The sequence below is a fragment of the Mycetomoellerius zeteki genome, unplaced genomic scaffold (genome assembly GCF_001594055.1).
Source record: "Mycetomoellerius zeteki isolate Tzet28-1 unplaced genomic scaffold, Tzet1.0 scaffold327, whole genome shotgun sequence".
Lineage (NCBI taxonomy): Eukaryota > Metazoa > Arthropoda > Insecta > Hymenoptera > Formicidae > Mycetomoellerius > Mycetomoellerius zeteki.
In genome coordinates, this window is record NW_017257313.1 from 774,412 (window position 1) to 796,409 (window position 21,998).

General features: G+C 37.1%; 1 protein-coding gene across 1 annotated transcript; it reads left to right on the forward strand.

Annotated features, from left to right (window-relative positions):
* Nucleotides 1-12,352: 12,352 nt before the first annotated feature.
* LOC108725178 (zinc finger protein Elbow) lies at nucleotides 12,353-21,784 on the forward strand. The gene is given in 3 exon segments (XM_018452029.1): nucleotides 12,353-12,911; nucleotides 18,500-19,338; nucleotides 19,340-21,784. Coding segments are annotated over 3 exon segments (1,482 nt in total). The 5' UTR covers nucleotides 12,353-12,845; the 3' UTR covers nucleotides 19,917-21,784.
* Nucleotides 21,785-21,998: the final 214 nt, after the last annotated feature.

Here is a 21,998-nt window from a genome sequence, read left to right on the forward strand (position 1 = left end):
CTAACTAAATATTTATTAAATGTAAACACATATTTACTTGGTAGATGCAAGAATCAACAATTTTAATAAAAATAATCCAGATAATAAATACTTAAAAAAATCATTTAACTTTTTTGACAAAAAATATAATGGGTTCAATAAATCCACCGTTAATTCCGCATAACGTTAATATGATCAAATATGATGGTCGAGTAATACTCGAATTAAAAGGCAAGAAAAAAAGCAGCAATTGAATTAAGCCGCGCGTATCCAGTAGTATCCATCCCTCCGCGGAATCGCGCACGGTGACAGCGGAAAGAGAAACAGGGATGTCTCTCGGCGAAAATTTCGGTACACGCTCTTTGCGGGGCCGTCCGCGACTCGTGAGCGCAGCCGGAGACGGTAAATCAAGCCGCGAGAGTGAACTCTCGGCGGTGGCAAACAATGCGCGGCGTGACGAAGGCATTGTCGAGTTTACGCCCCGCGGGGTGCACTCTCCGGCTAACATCCCGAGCCCAGTTCACTCACCATTATGGAACGGGAACGGGGCGGGTGTGGGGGGGAGGGGAGAAGTAGGGGAGCCCCATCAATTACATGGGAAATTGCGCTCGCATTATTTATGTGCGTATACACCGACACGAGCCGCGCACTAGGCCACGCCACGCCGCGCCGCGCCACACGTTATGCTGTACGCTGTTCCACACTACGCCGCGCCGCATCGTGCCGTGCCGCAGTTCTCCGCAGCGGTTATCGATAGCCCCGACAAAGAGGACATAAATAACGCCTTTTGCGCTAGTACACGTTCTGTATGCTCATATCGGTATGGACGTGTATACGCTTCCCCCGTTATTCGCGCATCGGACGGATGATTCTTAGTAAAGCGGCGATCCATTATCGGCGCTGGCGCGCACCGCCCTCTTAACGTTAGCTCTCTCTCGCTGTTAAATCGAGGAAGCGGAGACCCGCGCGCGCGCGCACGGGCGTTATTAGCTCGCGACGCAAATTACCGCGATAATTATCACTGTTTATAACTTCATTTTAGATAAGCCTGAAGTAAGAGAGACCACGATTGCGTTAGAAATATTTTGAACCGTTATATAATATCATATTTATCTTATGACACACCTCACGCGGAAGTTTGTGCGGGAAATCATCGTCGAAATCGAAAAATCTATCTGGAACGCTTGAAATTTTCTTGTATCATAACTATAATTCTATGTAATCAGAGATTCGACATTGAGTCGATTAAGTTATTAAATTGTTAGTTTGCTATCGTCATTGCAGTTCCTTCTAGAATAATATAGAACGACACGGAGAAAATTTTCTCTTAGAATTTACTCTGAAAATCATAGTAATTATAAGACAACCTGATTTCGAAGAATTTTGTGTGATTTTTTCTAACTTATTAATATTTCCGGAATAAAATATAAAATATATTTAAATAATTTTACTAAAAAATATATTAATATTTCAGTAATCTTAAAATATGTTAAATAATTTCCTTATTGTTTTAAATATAATATATATAAATATAGTGTGTGTGTGTGTGTGTGTGTGTGTGTGTGTGTGTGTGTGTGTGTGTGTGTGTGTGTGTGTGTGTAAAATGTGTGTGTGTGTGTGTGTGTGTGTGTGTGTCAAGTAGTGATAACATACAAAACATATCTTACATAAATTTTACATACATAATATTTTCCACTTAACTTACATTAATCGTTTATGATAATTTTACAACACGATAATTGAACGTCTGATGACATTCTTGCTTTTAAAAATACTAAAGTTGCTTACTCGCGAATAGTACGTGACACTGCTGACAGATGGACACAGCGGAGTTCAGTTTCTTACAAGTAAAAAAAATCAGTCAGGGCAGAATAAAAGGCGCAGAGATCATTTATCGACCTCAAACTTGGGTTTGACAACGAAAATAAATATGAGCTGTATTTTGTCAGTACATTTTTTAGTTTTGTACCAAAATTAATTCAAAAACTCTAATAATTCTTAGAAGTTATATGTGCTAAAATGTAATAATATAATAGCAACTATTATAGTAAAATGTAATATGTCAATTTTCCTAAGTACATTGTAAATATTTTGTCTTTGAGTAATTTACGACTTGCTTGGACATTTTTATTATGTAGTTTGTAAAATATCTTTTGTATATTAAAAAAATTCCTATATATCTCTCATTACTGTTAATATTTAATTATAATAGGTTGTTATAAATTGTTCCACATTTATCACTAAACAAGGTATTTGTACGGAATTTTGCTAAAATAAAATATAACAAAAAATTTTATCCGCGTATTGGCTGTCTAAATCACATAATCAGAGGGCCATTTTGGTTTCTTATTTATGATAGACTACGTTTATATGTGCCATTTGTAATAAATAAAGACACAATTTGGATAAAAATGAAATAATAAAATTGCTTTAAATTATAATAAAGGAATTTGGATAAATGAAATAATAAGATCACTTTAAAACAATTGTAAAAATGGACGAAAGCTAACCTTATTCCTACTGAGTCAGAAAATAATCGTAAAAAGTGATAACGGATACGTGAATTGCTTTTACTCGATGCGCATGCGTAGCCTATTTTCACTTTCACGTGCTTTTCATCACTTTTTACGATTATTTACTGACTGTCAGGGAGAGATAAGGGTATAGCTTTCGTCCATTTTTACAATTATTTTAAAGTGATCTCATCATTTCGTTTTATCCAAATTGTCACTTCTCGCTTCTAAAGTCACGATTCAATATGGCTATAGTGACTACTTAGGAGCCTTAAATCCGATTAAGGGTGCCGTTTAAACGTAGTCATAATTAATCAGACTATTAGATTATAAATATTTTTTGGGTTCTTTAGACAGCCAATCATATCCTTTTATGACTATGATTATCCAGGATTCTAATCGCAACAAGGGACAAGTTCTGTTCTTTATTCTTGCACTCTTTGGACTGATGCAATAAGTTGAAGCGAAACAAGTATACATTTGTTTCACTTCAACTTATTGACCCATGTGCACAGTTCAGACAGTGCAAGCATAAAAATGCAGACACACAGCCATGCGTCAAGCCTTGCATTCATGATGCTAGAAATCGCTCCGAGATCTTGGACAGAGGAAGAATCGACAATCGGATTGGTCGGGTGACCGAATTATTTAAATTTGATTTGTTACTCATACAGCACCAAACTTTGTTCTAAAAACGTTCACAGAACATTTTAAGAATGTACAAATTCTTAGAACGTTCATATATTATACATTCTATTAATGTCGTGTGCTATCTGGGTAGTTGAGTTAATTCTATCTCCATTCAAGATTTCGGAGCGATTTTCTATGAACACAGTGCTTTACATCACGTATGTGTAACGATTTTTAAAGCTTTAGCGTATTTACGCATTTTGCCGAATTCCCCCTCCTTGTCAATCGAGCGGCAACGGCACTTAAGCGCTTTTATCCAGAAATCATGTCACATGGAAATATCGTTGCGACTAACGCGACGCTTTATACGTCCGCTGGTACATAATGTATGGATACGTACGTACGTGAATAGGATGACAAACTTAACCTCCGAGCAAAGGAGTAGGATATACGGCAGAAGCTGCCACATCGGTGGAAAAGTCCGAGGAGGGTGGCGCAGAAGGTGGAGTAAGGGGAAGATGGATATACGGAGCTGCCGAACGAGGCGACAGCTGTCGATTTCGTGCAGCCCTTGTGCAGAATGCGCCAGTGGAGTTGCAACCGACTACCCATAAATAACGCGCTCGTTTCTGGAGCGCGCGCGCGAGGAGGAGGAAGGAGAAGAAGTAGTAAAAAAAAAATAGAAAGAAGAAGAGTCGAAGCGAAAAGTGGAAGGATGGCGAACGAAGAAGGCAACGAAGGAGGAGGGAGAAACGTCAGCGCGACGTTACGCGAACGTCGTCGATCGGGCGTCGCGCGTTCGTGCTCGCCGACGACGTGGCGGGATTAGTTCATTACCCGTGCGTTATACTAATCGTGTTTACGCTTCGCCTGATCGATGCGCGGTGAACGGAGGGTGATTATCCGTCCCCGAGTAGCTTGCTACGGTGAAACACGATGACGCGTGAGGAATCACGGACTGGCAAAGTCAGCTTGGGGTATATGGTATAAGAATATAGGTATGTCCATACTATTAAATTCATAATGTCAAATTATACCCAATTTGAGTTATTTTTAAGCCTGTTCGCTCATCACTACTGTTTCAGATTATGACGTCAGAAACTAGAAAATGGCATAGCACAATAAAGTTCTTACAAACTATATTTGAAATATTTTTGAATAAAGCGTTTACAATCGATAGAGTAGACTTATAAAATATATTGGGGGGGGGGAACTATCTTCTTATTTTGGGAAGAAATTAAATCATATTTATTTATAATAATAATTTTTTATTTTAATAATCATTTATTTTTTATTTTTTATTATTTATTTTTTATTTTTTAATCATATTTATTTACATTAATAATATATAACTTTTGTTCACGTCATCTTTAGTTAGACATAATTTGTTTTCATATATATAGTTTATTAATTAACGAAATAAAAGGAGAGTTTTTGATGTATTTCACAAATTGGTTCTATTAATTGTAAATGTTGTTTTATTAAAATATATTTTCATTTATATTATTTACATATTTTGCAAAAATTTTTCGTGTATTTTCTCGCTTCTGACGTCACAAGTAGTAATAATAGTAATAAATGAACAAAAGCCTTAATCATTTTTATAAGCTGCCATTGCTCTACTTAATATATGTCGTTAATTAAAACAGTGGAGTTAAACAATTTAACTCAAGAAATATCTAATTTGACGGAAATTTAATTTTTTATTTACTAAATGCATACGTTAATATGGATTAAGTGCATACGCTAATACTGTTTACTTTGAAGCTAAGAGAAATTCAATTCATAAAAATTAATTGATTTACATTTTTAATGCACGAAAACGAGAAAATAACCACTCTTGAATTCCGATGTACAAGAAGTCCGTTGAACTCCTCTAAGTCCGATAAAATCCGATAAAATTCGATGTGGTTCGGTAAAGTCCGATGAACGAAATCCGATGAATTTCGGTAAAGTCCGATGAATTCCTCGAAGTTCGATGAAGTCCGGCGAAGTCCGTCGAAGTCTGACCTAGTCCGATGAAGATCATGACAGTAAAGTTCTGTGAAGTCCGATGAAGTCCATGACTGGTGAAGTCTTAAAGTCAGAAGTTCAGGTTTATACCTATTTTCTGAGTGGTTACCTTCTCGCACGAAAGTTAAAAATAACAAAATGTTATTTAATATATTTAAGGGATAAGATTATTCTTTTAATATTTGATAGTGCATTTCTATAAAATTACTGGTCTTTTCGTGAGGATTCTGTAATTAAATATAAAGTGGCATATGTGTTAGTACATCTACGTGTGTCTCTTTACATAATTTTAATAAATATGTATTATGTGGTATTATCTTTTTGACCAAGTATTAATCTTTTTGGACTTTGAAAGCATATATCGATTATGAATTTTGATAGATAAATTTAAATATGTAAAAAATAAGTAAAATACAATCCAACTTCTATGATAGTAAAGACTCGTTAAAGCTTTTATAAATATGCAAGAATTTTTTTTAGATTTTTATACAGTCCGGAATAATATAAAAATCTGCACTAAAATTCAAAGGCCCAGGTTGTTGACAAAAGGTGCAAAATTCCACATGACCAACAGAAGGTTAAAATCAATATGTTATTTAGTGTTAGTGTTTTAATTTGTTCATTTTGAGGTCCATACTTTCTAGTAAAAGTCAAGTGAAAATACCTAAGTTCTTACACTGCTCTCTAAAATTTTTAGAATAGAATCTAAAGAGTGAAATCTCACTCTTAGAAATTGACAATTGAACCACTCTTTTTCAACAATAGTTATCACCTTTGTCATTCTTTAAAATTAAATTCCACTCCAAAAATTTTAGAGAGTGTGGCCTGGAGCATAGCTCCACACACATGATACTATTTTAGTTATTGAATTTAGGCTATTAAAAATTATTCTCTAGGGGAAGATAAGAGCTAGGAAGGAAAAAAACGTTCGATGGAAAAATCAGTCGGTGCTAGGAGGGCAATTTAACGCAATTATTCGTAATTTTCAACGACGCGATAAATATTGCTCCTAGACATAATTAGCATGATTCATTGCAAGATGATGGAAAATAATGGAAACTTTCCGACGGAATAACTTCAGAAGTCTGGCACACTCATTAAGAAGTCAAAGGAAGTAGGACTGCGTGACGAAAACCTATAAATCGTTCACGTAATTGCGCGCAACGCGCTGCATAGTCTGTTATTACCGGAGACCGATAACGATAATGTTCGCGCAAACCATGTGCTGTATACCTTAACTATAGCTTTTGAATACAAAGTCATGCAAATTTCGTTTTTGCGTCACTTCATGTACAGAAAAACGAAATGTGTGACATAATGCTCGAGTATCATGCTGAATCGAGCGTAAAATATTTCTGTTTTGAATAGCGAGTATATTTATCGTCATGAGCGGATCAGGTCGAGCCGTGTATGCAGTATTTAACGTTTTTTGTATATAACTGATGTATAAATAACTAATCGATCTCAATGAAAAAATTTTTATATCGAGCAACGGATAAAAAATTCTTCTCTAAATCAGTCTCTAAATATTTATTCTTTCACAACCTGCATTTGCAATAAAATAAATGTCAAAATATATTACGTGATACATATAAAAATATTTTTAAATATAACGAAAAAGTTTTTGTAAATATCGTAAAAATGCTTTAACGAAAAAAAAAATAATAGGTTTATTATCCACAGAGTTAGGGAAAATATTGAAGACTACCAGTATTGACGTAAAAACGAAATATATATAGGGATTAAATGAACAGATATTTTGTAAGAAACAGTTTCATTATACGTGCGCTATTTAATTTGAAACGACGTTGTAAAAAGTTAATGTGTTAATAGTTCTAATAAGAACATATTGCACAATTCTCGGCCAGTGTTTTCCCATCCCGAAAGAAACCAGGACAATATCCCGGTGTTATTTCTATCTTATCTTCCTGCGACGGGCGACGTTCCGGACGGTTGTTAGATACGAACAGTTTCCACGGAAGAGCATTAGCGGCGTTATTAGCGCTAGTTAGAGGATACGCTTTGGTGAGAGATGAGAGCGGTGTATAATTATCCATGCCTCTTCTCCCCTCGGCTGAACAGACGAGGACGACGTGTTTATGTGGCGCCGACTGAAGGAGCCTGGTAGAGTGTCTTGTATTATCTGCGACATCAGACCAGCCGACGACGACGACGAGTCATTGAAGGAGGGTGGCAGAGTCGAAATGAGTAACAAGTAATCTAGCATTTCTTGCACGTAGCAGCTGCACCAAAGAAATTACGAACTTGGTGATATCTTTGCGTGCTGTAACCTGAATTTATTATGATTTAATAACATCACGTGATTGCGTGTACAGATGCATGCCACGCCGTCGAGAGACGTAATGCACGTAAATGCGCGTTAAAAAGAAAACTAAATACGTATATGCTCCGACCGAATTACTGCAAACGAGATGCAAATTTAGGCTTTTGTTTTTAAAAAATTTGTATCGCGAAATTGCTGTATATTGCATGCCTAATTTGCATGTGCCAATATTTCAGCGCGTATATCAGATTCAATTAAAGCTTTCAATTAATATCAAATCATCGTTATCAATTCTCGGGGCACGTGATTAATTTTGGAAATTCATGGCTCTCAGTCAAAACTTTTCAAATTGTTTTTTTTTAATTTGCCACGTAAATTGCCACAGTCATCGCCACTGCATCGTGTTTTGCGTTCATTAAATGTATCCTTTCCAAATTCTATGTTAACATTACGTGCAGTCTTCTCTTAGAATGTTTAATTAAAGTGCCGAATTAAATCAGATTACACGATAATGTACCATTCAATAATCAATACGAATTACGTAAATCACCTTTCCTGCCTGGCACATGCAACACAATCACAGGACACGCAATACAATCCTATAATTTTGCGTATAGTAATGAGAGGAATTGACACTCGAATTTCCATGAAACAATTGATATGCGTTTCGATGCATCGCCGGTGCATCCGTATCCGCCAACATACACCACTGCCATTACCACTTCAATCCATTTTAGTCGAATTCATTAATCGTTACAATATGCATTAGACCGCGTGCAACGTGCAAGCGTTTTAAACGTTTTCGCATTGAATTTATTTTCGTATTAAATTTCACCCACGCATCTCGAATATAAAAACGCTATTTCAATGCATTTGCTAAAAGTGAAACAGTTTACGATTACAACAGCCTATCTAATAAGTTTACGAGCATTTTTTTCTGCGAAGATCCGTACGTGTCAAATCGTTGAATACATACGAAAAACTGTAACTTTCCCTGGTCTTTCTACTGCCAATTTCCAATTTCTCACCATTTACGTACGTATTAAGAAAAAGCTTAGGATTTCTACCATATGATGCTAAAGGACAAGACTGAAAAGTATTTCCTAGAATCAGTAGAAAAAGCATAGCTTGGCAATCGTAAAATTTAATATTATTGCGTCATGCCCTCAGTTTCTCATTAGGTCTAAATGTATATTCTATACCAATTATATTAAAGAATCTTACAATGCAGAAGAGAAAATCAAAGAATCATACAAAGATTTTGACTATGTCGTATATTACCAGACTGAAAATCTATAGTTTCTGTTACATATACTATACTGTATTGATGTATACAACTGGTAGTAATATACGAACAGCCTTTGTTCGGGTTCAGGTAAAATACTATAAATAGTATAAACGCTAATTTTGCGTCTTTCTTTTTTTTTCGAATGAATTCATTTTAATGCGATAATGTACGTCTATAACTGTCAATATATGGAAATACCAAGATTTTCAAAAGGAAACTTGTTAAAATTTATGTGAGGAGAAACACTATTCAAAGTCATACTTCCGAAGATTTCCGTTAGAGCGAATTTAACTTCATCACATGTGTATAATATATTACATATATCTTCAAAATAATGAAAAAAAAAGTATGAAAGAATTACAGATTATTCTAGATCGTATTTAAAAGTAATACAAAAAATTTTGCAACGGTTTAAAATCTGGATTAAAAGTTATTTCAATAAGTAGAATTTTTTTTATCTATGCTTCAATGAAAATGTATGAAAATGTTTTATAAAATAATGTAAAAAAATCTTAAATTTGTTAATATAAAAGTACTTTAAGTATTCAAGATGATTTATGCAAAGTTTTATTGCGATGTAAAGATTAGTTGTGCTGGAAAAATAAATAAAATTTATTTATAAAATAACTAATCTCTGCATTGAAACTTTATATAAACTATTTTCGATATTTAAGGTAAGCATACAAAAAAATTAAGATTTTTGCTGTTATTTTTTAAATTTTGGCGTTACAATAAAAAAATAATAACAAATAAAGTAAATAAATTCGAAAAAATATTCAATAAAAATAGAACACAAGTTATAAACGAGTTACCTATACAACTTTTATGTATATCGTTTATTTAAAGTATAAATATTAATACATTTATAAAAATGGATGTGATATACACCCCTAACATCCATCGCGCGTGTTTACAGATGTGCTTAGGCAGGGAGATCTTTTACAATCTATACCTGTTCTGGTATCTTTTTATTGCGGATAGAGCTTTATAACGCGCCTCGATGATGTTAGCGTACATTGGATCTCAAGCGTGAGTGCATCGTCGTAAACGCACGAACAAAGGCTGCGTTAAGTGCATAAGGCGATGGTTATACTGCTTCACGCTCTACTTGCTCGTATATTATATTGTTCGATACTTTATTGCTCTACGCACTAGGACGCGATGATGAAATAAAACGTCTGCTTTGTATGTACGCGAGAAATAGCCTCCTGTTTTTTCTTCCCGTTTGAATTAGCTCTACTGGATAAATAAAGAATTCTAAAGACATAAAACTGAACGTATTCTTTAGTTTCTCGTTGATAAAAAACAAAAGTTCATATCTTTATCAAAAGAATTTGTGGCAGAAATTAAGTACGATCTCTGCGCGAAACGGAAATTCCAAAATAGATAACGCAGACAACACAAAATCTAAAATCGAGACATAAAATACCTTTAAGATGCCGGTTTTTCATTTTTTTGTATTAATTTGTGATTAACTTTAGATTAAACTAACGTAGCAAGAGATTTATTAATGAAATTCATTCATAATTTCTTGGTAACTTAATGTTTAGGTAACCATATATTGCGAGAACGGCAATTCTTGATCCTTAATCTGATAATAATGTAAAAATTGTTTTTCTAGCCATAATTAATCACTAAACTCACGATTTTATAGTAGTAACTTTAAAAGTTATTGACTATAAAATCAGTTAGTGTGTAACTTTTAAAATTACCTCTACAAAACCATCAGTGATTAACAATAACTAGAAAAATATAAGTTTTATATTATCATCAGGTAGATTTAACCACGAGTTAATCAGAAAATAAAAAAACTGGGTCTATAACGGTTTTCGCAAAAATTTTTACTCTTTAGAGGGCGGAGTCTATTTTTTTTAACTTAATGTGTTTCTGAGTAAGATTTGTTATAATTCATTAGTCTAGATCCACAACCTTGTTTTAAGAGACCTTAAGAAATTGACCAATCACGGTTGAAAATAAAAAAAATAATCGACTATGATTGGTCAATTTCTTGCGGCTTTATGGCTTAGGGCCTCTTAAAATAAGGTTGTGAACCTAGACTTATTTCATTTTACTTCTTGCCTCAAAATATGATACTTTCAGCGACACACACACTATACTGGCTTTCCCGTTCTGTAAAAGTTAAGACGTTTTATTCTGATTTTGAAACTTTGTATGGTGTCTAAGAATGAAAAATCGAGTAATCCGTCGACGTACGCGAATTGAGAGTCTAATTCGACTCTTAGGGAACGCGAACAACCGATATCTTCCTTGCGTGCCAACACCTTATTTCCCGTCGGTAAAAATAGAAGTACCGCGCGTGCAATTTTCCTAGGAACGATCGGTACGTCGAACGCGATTTGATGATTACGAATTCAACGAGAATCTCGTAGGTAGGCCTTTATCTCTCCGCTGCACTCGCGCGCGCCGCGCGAATCGTGGGACCGGGCAGGTGCCGGGCGCTACACGATGGCAATAATGATGGCGTCCGTATCTCTTTAACAGTGCCACGATGTTAGGCGAAAAATATCGCGGAGTAACAGTATCAGAAGTACAGACTAGACGTATGAAAGAACACGAGCGTTTAGAAAGGGAGAGGGCAAAAAAAAGAGGGCATTTGTCTCCTCCCCTCTGGGCGACAATTTCTAATACAATTTCTTTCTCAATTTATCCCTACTGTCGTAGTGAAAAAGTTTTTAATACCAAAATATGTATTACATTTGTAATTATATATGTATATATTCTAATTCTCGAAATTACAGCAATAACAAGCTTGTCTATTTATTATTATTATTATTTTTTCAGCATATTAACATCTTTGAAATATGATGCCTGATTGAGCATCGAAATTATTAGTATTTAATTTAATTCGCGAAATTACTACAGTGGTTTAATTATGTTTAGTTCGGAAATATTTCGGTGCACAGTTTGTTAGATTACAATTGTGGTATGTATGTCAAGTACATATATATCATATTTAGTGATTCAAGATTGAATTATTTAAGCATTTTAAGATCTAGCTTCGACCGTACAGGACTCTAATTTATCGGTTGTATCTCTCACATACACGGTCTAAAAATGATATTATTATTATTATTATATTTTGGATCAGCCTTCCTTTAGGAAAAATCCTGCGGACGTCTTTGCGAAAGAGAGTCTTCCTCGGTGGAAATGGAGGCTCGTAATGGGAGTTGCGAGAGGGCACTCCGCGCCAGTTGACACGTCGTTGGCCGGGTCGCTCTCTCGCACCCGGCAAAAGCAGGCAAAAGTGTCGGCGTAGCCGCGAACCGACAACGACCACCGTGTCGCTACGGCCGTCGCCGTCACCTTTGCGTTCGCCTCTTTCGCCCGCATTGGTTAGTCGCCACCGCTCGTGGTGTTTCGTGTCGTTCCGCGCGTCGTAGCCCGCGTCGTAGTCGCGATACACCGTCCGCTCCGCTCGCCTGAGGAGGAGAGAGGGGCCACCCTACGACGATGTTGTCGCGGAGTCGCTCGAAGAAGGGGAGATGCTCCCCCGGGGAGCACGAATCTGCGGTGTACGAGGTAGGGGAAGTCAGCTGAACGCCGGTGGAGTGAGGGTCGGGCGACGAGAAGGGCAAACCGAGCGCTCCACGTCGACCGCTCCGAGCGGTTTAGTAGCGAGTCGAATCTCACCGCGTCAACGTGTCGAAGATATACCGAGTACGATAACTGTACTGTAACTGTGACGCGAGTTCGTTTTCTTTCTTTTTTTGTTTCCGCGTGATTCGTCGTTTCAACGGACGCTGGTTTGCCGATCTAAGGGTGCTCCGACGATCCGTTTTCCTACTATCTCTCTTTCTCTCTCTCTCTCCCTCTCTCTCTCCCCCTTTCTCTCTCTCCCTCCCTCTCTCTACATGATTTAGTGCTTGTGAAGAAAAAGGGTTTTGTGCGTATCGCGCGCACAGATAAGTGCCGCTTCGTCACCGAATCAGCTTAAGCTTGGTGCATGGCTTCGCGTTCGAGAGTGATATCGTTGTTTCACTGCTGCGACGGATATAAGAGGAAGATAGTGCGACGGATCGCGCGGCTGGATCGCCGATGAGCCGTCGAGTGTGATAGAAAAAGTGGTGCCTATCGTCGAGTAATACGACCGACGGCGCGAGAGGATCGACCGCGAAAGATGCTGACGTCCAGCGCGAATCAGTATCTCCGTCCTGATCATTACCTCACGCCGCTACCTACTACGGTTAGTCTCTTTCTTTCTCTCTCCGCTGGTCTATTCGCTTTTCTCGTCTCTCCTTTCCACGTCGCTATTTACGGAGTCCATTATTCATACCCCTCCGTGTGCCCGTTTGTTCGTCGCGAGTTAACGATTTGTCGAGATACGCGTCTCTCAACGTCTTAAAGGCTTCGTATTTAACGAGCGATATTTCCTATTTGCTGTTTGCATTTCGAACGGCGGCGCGACGGAATAACAACGTACGTGCATTCGGGAAAAAGTATACACGGAAAGAACGATTTTGCCAAAGTACCTGAAAATTTAGACAGATACAGACCCGAAAATCATTTTATTGGATAAATTCGAAATAATTATATAGGAAATTCAAGCGTGGTTAGTAATGCTGCAAAAAGTTTCACATTCTAGCAATCAGCTTCCTACATAGTTATTTCGATATGTCAACAAAATTATTTTGATCTGTATTTAGCTTTTTTTTGATATTTCAGCAAAACATTCTTTCCGTGTATGACAGCAACTATAAAGATGATAGCTGTACAAATTTTATGTGAATTTAGTTGAGTAAACTAGTGTAGTGTTGAATGAACTATTTTATATAATAGTTGCAATAACTATGAAATAGTTTATGCAACTATGTGTGTGTGTACATTAACAAAACGGGAAAACCACCAGTGAAAGTGCTGAAACAGATTCATATTTTGAGGCAAGGAATACAATATTGTATTCATATAAAAAATAATAAATTATAACAAAAAATCTAACTCAACGAAAAGCTGTAAAATGTTAAAAATAAATCCCTGTCCTCTAAAGATTAAAATTCTACACATAAAACTTGTATAGCTGTCACTTTTATAGTTGTTACCACTTCTCTGAAGTCCGGTTTCTCATTTTCTGGTTAACTTGAGATTTAGACTTAATCTCACTCAACTTGATGATAATATAAAAATTATATTTTTCTATAATTATGATTAATCACGTTTCAATTACGATTAATGGTTTCGTAGCGTGACTTAAAAAATCATTACAAAACCGTAGCTAGAAAAATTCCATTTTTACATTATTATCAGGTTAAATTTAAACCACGAGTTAACCAGAAAATGAAAAACCTCGCCTGGAAATGCATGAAAAACATCGCTTCTTTATTATTCGTTCTCTCTACTTTGCGTCTCTCCCGAGAAAAAAAAAATGTGCGTTCAAAGTGAGAAAAGCGATTCAACGTGTTGTAAATAAATCACGTTGAAAATTAACATGATAAACAGATCGCGCTAGAAATAACAAACTGTAAACATTCCGTAAGTACCGACAATTCGAAAATCGGAGTATGATCGATAAACAATGTTAATTTTAGTCTAATAATCTCTCACGGATATTCGCGTGCAACGTTTATGTCATTAATGCAAACGCAAATAGCCCAAATGCTTAAAATGTCACGTATGCATGAGTTTTCTTGCTTAAAAATATCTTTCCTAGCGGCTCATTAACGTCGCCTGTCGTCGTTCCGTTAATCCCGACGGAAACACGCGCGCCGCGTTTTATGCTCCAAACTCCTGTAAACTATTTTGGGGACAGCGAGTGTGCGTTGGCAAAGTCACGGCGTGCGTCGCGCTGATTTACGCACGTCATAAATCAAAGCGCGATTCGGTAATACAATGCTGATTGTTGCGCAGGGAGGGGAGGGAAGAGGGGGAGGATGAAGGATGGAAAAGCGAGTGGAATAGAGCGTTCGATCGGCTTTTCGGTACAGACGGTCATGTTGACGGTGCACTCTTATATTCAGCGATTCAGATCTCTCTAATATTTATAAGAGACGTAAAAATTTTTGTGCGCATGATTGAATTTGTAATGTAATGAATAAATAAATGAATTTGCAGTCTTCGTTTCGCAAAGAATATAAAGGACCGTAAAATCATTTATTATGAACTGTCTCGCAGTAGCTGGATCATTTAAATGCGGAACAAAGACGAAGCACTGACTATTCTTCGATAGTTTTTTTGGTGCAAAAAAAATATCTCCTGGCTTTCCGTGATTATTTTTTTCAGTATTTTGCGAAAGCGATGCTTAAGGCTCGCAGGAAATCAGTTTGACAATATAGAAAAATACGAGTTATGTTCAGACGATACACAAGTCTTCCTAATATTTATAAAAAACAAAAATATTTGTGCGTTTAATTGAATTTGTAACGTGGTGAATAAATAAATGAATTTGCAATCTCCACTTCACAAAGAATATAAAAGATCATAAAATAATTTATTATAAACTGTTTCGCAGTAACTGGACTATTTAAATTCAGAACAAAAGTAAAGCAGTGGTTATATTCAACATCTAATTTTCGTGAAAAAAAATGTCTTTCCCGTGTTGATTTATTTTTCAGTATTTTGCAAAAACAATGTTTACTGCTCGTAGAAAATCAGTCCGACAATACAGAAAAATACGAGTATATATTCAGGCAGTTTAAATCTCTTAAGTTATGAGACGTAAAAATTTTCTTACGCGTGATTGACTTTGTAATGTAATGAATAAATAATTGAGTTTGCACTCTCCGCTCCGCAAAGGACATAAAAGAATCGCAAAATCGTTTTGTAAACTGTCCCGCTGGGCCACTAGTCAAATTCAAAACAAAGGCAAAGCACAGGCTATTCTCTTCGACGTCTAACTTTTATGGGGAAAAAAAAAACACCTGTTTTCCCATGACACTTTTTTCAGTACTTTGTGAAAGTGATGCTTACTGCTTGTAAAAAATTTACTATAGGAAAATAAAAGGATATATTCAAAAGATTTCAGCAGAAGTCACGTAAAGCGTGGATAAAGGGAAGTTTCTCTTGTCTCGAGGGACATAAATTAACCACGACAATCAAAAGCCGGCGGGCGGAATTAGCGGATTAAAATATTACGTTCGAACGTTCCCGTTAACTTTCACGAGCGCAATTAATATATAGCCTCGCGTTGCCGTAATGGCCTGTTGCAATTCACGACATTAATATCTGTCGGCGTCGCGCCATTAGTACAGACCCGACCGTGAGCGGCGACGGCGGGTTAGTGTTGCATGATCGTTGCATTTTAATTACGGCGGAACATCTGTTCAGTGGACGTATCAGTCGACGAGAAATATCGCTTCTCTATACGTTAATTATAGCGAGTGCATCATCGTGACCACTTCGAGAGATGTGCGAAGGCGCCGATGTTAAATTCCCCGCACTTACACGCTAATGACGTCTGTATCGGGCAATAGCATATTGATTATCTCTCCCCCCGGTGAATCTCGTTCTTAACAAAAAGATAAGGAAAGATTCTGCGCGGATCGTCGCAACGTTTCGCATCATTGACGTGGTGTCGTATTCCAGATTTATAGTAGGAATCATGCGCGCACGAAAATATCTTTTCTTGTTTATCCGCACATATAAAGATCATTAATATTTCTATTAGTGATAGAATTAACCTTTAATAACTTTCAGTAGGTTATTAAAGGTAGTAAAATATCAGTAATATACTAATTAGTAAATAATTTTAATTTCGGTTTAATTTACCTTTTCTATATTTTAAAAATTAGAAAAAGATAAAAAGAATAACTGAGAAAGCCTTTTCTATCAATGTATAGGTACAGATCAAATTTTAAGGATGTTACTGAAAAATTATACATTTTCTACATTGTATTTGAAAGTAATACAAAAAGTTCGGCAGTAATTTAGAACCTCGATAAAGAAACTGTTTCATGAAGTAGACATATTTTTAAAAAATAATTAAGATAAAATGAGAAAACTTTCATTTAAACTATAAAATTATGTATTAAATATAAATGAACCTTATTAAACTATTTCACACGTATGTGACATTCATTTTTATACTGAAAGTATAAATTTTCAATTTCAGTTATTTTTTGTAGAGTTCATATATCTGAAGAATCCTTAAACAGATTAAATAAAAATTTTTATATTGTGTGAATTTCATTATGATGCTTCAAAAATCTCACCTTACGAATAACAGAGAACAGTTTTGCATAAATTTCATCTGGTTTTTACTTTTACATTTTTATCTGTAAAACGTGGTAGTGAAAAGGTGAAAAATTATGCATTGACAAAAGGGTTAAAATTAATCTACATTGGTAGAAATGGACATAATCGCGATTTCTCAAGTACATAAGTTTAGAATTAATATCTATAGGATTTATCATTGTTAGTAGAAGTAATTCAATTTCAACGTTGACAGGTCGTTAGGAAAAAATCTCGGGGACACGTCGCTCGCGTAAAAAATTCTCAATAAATCAAAAGGGCGGGCGTTTCGTGGGATAAGTTTGTCCGACGCACCCTTTATCCACGTCACTTCTCGCTCGGCGAAAGAGTGACGCGGCGCTACAGATTGCGGTTTGCGCGTCATTAATTGGACTTGCCTCCATCCAGACGCGTCACGCGCCAAGTTTCGAGGGTTGTCAGATCGTGCATTGCGGTGTAGCAGTCGATCGAAAATCACTTAAATCACTAACGTTACGTATTTCGAAAACAGGTTGAACTCGTCAAATGGTCAGATTCACAACCAACAAATATTAATTATTGCCGAGTCAATTAATATTAACGATTGCATTATTGTGTTTATAAACATAAGAAAGTTTTATACATCAGTCAACGTCGACATACTCTGAATTGAATTTCAAAATGATAAAATGGAGTGTCGAAATTATATTGAATAATCGGTTATTTTAAAAATCATTAGTTCGGTTCTAAAAGATACTAAAAATTATATTATAGCGACGCACATAGTAGGTTCAATGTGAAATCATACTTTGAACAAAAATTGCGAACTGTACAATCAATAGTTCTATATTAAAAAACTTATATTCTATACTCTCTCTACACTAACAAAAAATATAATAATAGCCAACTATATGAATGATAACTGTACAAGTTTTATAGTAGAATTTTAGTAGAATTATGCCCATATTCATAGTCAGACCTTGTACTTGAGGCTCTTCCTTAAATTTATCTTTAGATGCTCAATAGCCAATGAAATAATTCATAGAGCATCTGAAGATAAATTTAAAGAAGCCTTAAATATAAGGCCTGATTATGAATACGGGCCCACAGAAAAAAAGATTTTCTCTGCCGCAGCTAATCTTAGTTTGTTATAATATATTTGCTGCCGTAACTATAAATTTATATACTACAGCGAAATGGTTTTGCTGTTGCTGCTATAATATAGATATCACAGCTAAGACATTAGCTATGATACCTATATTTTAGCTGTCCACATTTTACACCTACCATTTAGTTATCACATGTAGTTTTTAGTTACGACAGCTACTTTCTTTTTTTTCCGTGCCCTAATGTTTTGACATGATAGTTGAGAATAAACTACTTTATAATTGCCTTGAACGTTGCAACTATGTACATTAATTCTAGATATAAATTTGTATAGTTGTCATCTATATAGTTGCTACCAGTATGTCTTTTTCCCTGAGTGTAAGAAAAATAATTTTTCAACACGACATTTGTATCGAGGATCAACAAAGTATTCGAAAACTCAACTTGTCATTTCTCAATATAAATATCCCTTCCAGAATTAAAAAACTTTTTATTTTATAAACATTTTCCGTCTTTTGATTTCAGCTGGATGCGAAGAAAAGTCCACTCGCATTGCTCGCACAGACCTGCAGTCAGATAGGAGCGGATCCACCGTCCAACAAATCATTACTAAGTTCCTTGGACAAGACATCGAGTAACAGATCATCCAAAACTACGGAACAGTCTCGCGAGAAATCCTCGCCGGCGGTGACGGTATCAGTCACGGTGCCGAGCGAGTCCACGAAGACTAGTTTTAAGCCATACGAATCCTGCCTGGGACGTGAGAAGGCGTGCACGCCGGACGAGTCGCGATCGACGTCAAGCCACTCGACGTCCGGCCGATCGAGGACGCCCGGTAACAGCGGCAAACGATGCCCGAGCAATCAGAGTGCCGCGTCGACGCGCGCGGTCACGCCGCAAGGTAGGAAAACAGCAACGCCAAACGGCGAGGTCACGCGAGACTCGCCGGTTTCAAGAAACTCGGCGCCTTCGAGTACAGCAGACGCTTCCACGAGTCAGCCAACCGTGAGTAGTCCCTCGTTACAAGTGAAACCCGCCTACAGTCCCGTCAGCGTGCTTGCTATGGCCGATCCATCAATCAAGGATCTCCCATTGGGCACGTTTAAGCCTGGCGTCAGTCTACCAGTCTCCACCGCCGCCTACTTGGGCTACAGTCCCGGTCAACTACCTATCGACGTGATGGCCAATTCACTCATGTCCCATCACGCCGCCCTGAAGAATGGCATCAACCCTTATCTCTATGCACGATTGAAAAGTACCAGTGGACCCGCGGACAATCTGATGCCGATATGCCGTGATCCCTTCTGCACCGGCTGCCAACTCAACTCGCACCTACTGTCGAGCCCCGCGACGGCCGCAGCGGCACGCCAATGGCAAGTTGCCGTCGGGTGCGGGCGCGACGCCGGGTTCCTGTCCGGCTGGATGCGCTCAGTGTGATCACAAACCCGGCAGCGTTTCGCCCTACGGCTCGCTGGTTTACGCGCATGCGCAACTGGCGGCACTGGCCGGCACGCAGCTACCCTATGTCTGCAACTGGATCGCGGGTGATACCGCGTACTGCGGAAAAAGATTCGGTACGTCTGAAGAGCTGCTGCAACATCTCAGAAGTCACACGAACATGTCGAGCGGCGCAACCGATCCCGCAAGTGCGGCTGCCGCGCTCTCCCTACTGCCTGGGCCACCCCCGGCGTTGCACCCGACTCATCCTCTGTTCGCGAGGTCTTACCCTACGCCGCCTTTAAGTCCACTCGCTACCGCGCGCTACCATCCCTATGGGAAACCCTCGCCGCTCTTGACACCGTCTCTGTCGACGCTCGGGCTGCCGCTTCCGCCGCCGCCACCACCGCCGCCGCATCCACACGCGACTGCTGGACTAGCATATTTCTCGCCGTATTCTATCTATGGATCTCGTCTAGGTGCCACCTCCGGGATGCACCAATGAGTTCTCGGCGATGAGCGTTCTCGTGAGCCAAACGCTTCCGAGATAAATCGGCCGGCGAACTGTGATTCTGCTACGGATTCGAGTACGTGAACGAAGAGCATCGGTTCTACTATACGCGGTGCTTTTGTCACGGAATCTCGCGAAGGAATCTGAAGTCATAAAACGGATATCGAAGCGGTAGGAATGTTTTTTTTTTTCTCGATTACTACACTTGGAGAAAAACTTAGTGTTAGCAACTCTATACAGGTGACAACTGTACAAGTATTATATGTAGAATTAATGTATATGGGATATTCCACGTTAACGTGGACAAGTGTCTGGGCAAAATTTGTGAAGTCGAAATAAAACGAGGACTTAAAATTTTCATTTTTATGTGTGGTTTAAGGAAAAACAATGGCGTTTTGAAAATTCAAAACGGCTGCTCCAATAATATCGCTAGAATAAAAAACGTATGAAAATTATCGAAAATATTTAGTTCATTGATCAGGTGGTCCAAAATTCATTCAATTTCCAGGAAAATCGATATTTGTGGATTTTTCGAATTACTCATGAACAACCAGTAGTCATATTTCCAAAATTCGAAATGACGGATCCAGAATGTATTTTCCAATTCATTATAAATTTTTGTTCATAATCTATGAATCTTAACGAAATGCATCTTGGGAGACCCTCACATATCTATCTTCATGGGAAAAAATCAATTTTGGATCACATGATTAAGAATCTAAACGTTCCAGTCAATTTTTGTTTCGCTACAGTCATCATATTGCATTAGTCATTTTAAATTTTGGAAATCTGACTGTGGATTATTCATGAGTGACCCGAAAAACTTTCAGACATCGATTTTTAGGATTGAATAAACTTTGGACTACTTGATTAATGATTTAAGAATTCCAGTCAATTCTTCATTCATTACAGTCGCCATACTGGATCATTTCGAATTTTGGAAATATGACTACGGATTGTTCACGAGTGATTCGAAAAACCCAGATATCGATTTTCATGGAAATCGAATGAATTTTGGACCACCTGATCAATGAAATAAACTCGTTTTCAATAATTTTCATAAGTTTTTTATTCATTCTAACCGCCATATTGGAGCAGCCGCTTTGAATTTTAAAAAATGCCACGTTTTTTCTTAACCATACATAAAAACGAAAATTTTAAGTCCTCGAACGTGTTATTTCGACTTCACAAATTTTGCTCAGACGCTTGTCCCCGTTAACGTGGAATGTCTCATATATAATTGAACAAATTATTTTATAGTTGCAATAACTATAGAATAGTTTTTTCACACAACTGTGCATGTTAATTTTACGTATAAAACTTATATAATTTTCACCTACAGTTGCTATTATGTCTTTTTCTCTGAGTTTACGCGATAGTATATTTGGTGCGTCTTCCGCAAGCTGTACGCTAAGCTTTTTTTACCATATGATTGAAAATCTAATACAGAATTTGAAAGTAATATGCACATGAAACATCCTGTAGTTATCCTTAGGTGCGAATCATTACTGTTTCGATGTTGCCGCGAACAGACCCGATATTTTATACTTTAAATATTAAAATATTTTAATAAATACTAATTTTTTTAAATAGAACTCAATAGTATCGAAGCATTCTACTCTGCGAATGCTATTTCGCAGAGTAAAGAGAAAAAATGTTATATTATGTCTTTTCATCTTTTATTCTCGAAAAGATAAAACACCGTCGTTATCGCGTATGGCTACCTCAGCTTTGCAAGAGTAATGATTCAATCTTGTCGTTGCATTTGAAATACTTTTAGGACGATTAACCCTCGTTCAGCAGTATTGATAATGCATGAGAAGCAACGATGAATTTATGAAATTCATTCATTTTTAGAATAAATTGTAAAAAATATTAGAATTATTTTTGATAGTTTTAAAGTCGTTTATTTTATTTTATTTTTCTATTCGATAATTGTATTTGTTTATTCTTATTATTTTACGTAGCAAAGTAGTTTAATTTTACAATAAAATCAAAATGTGAAGGAGATATTTAAAATGGACAAATTTGTACTACGGTTGAGCGAAAGGACTCAGATACTGCGTTCCATGCGAC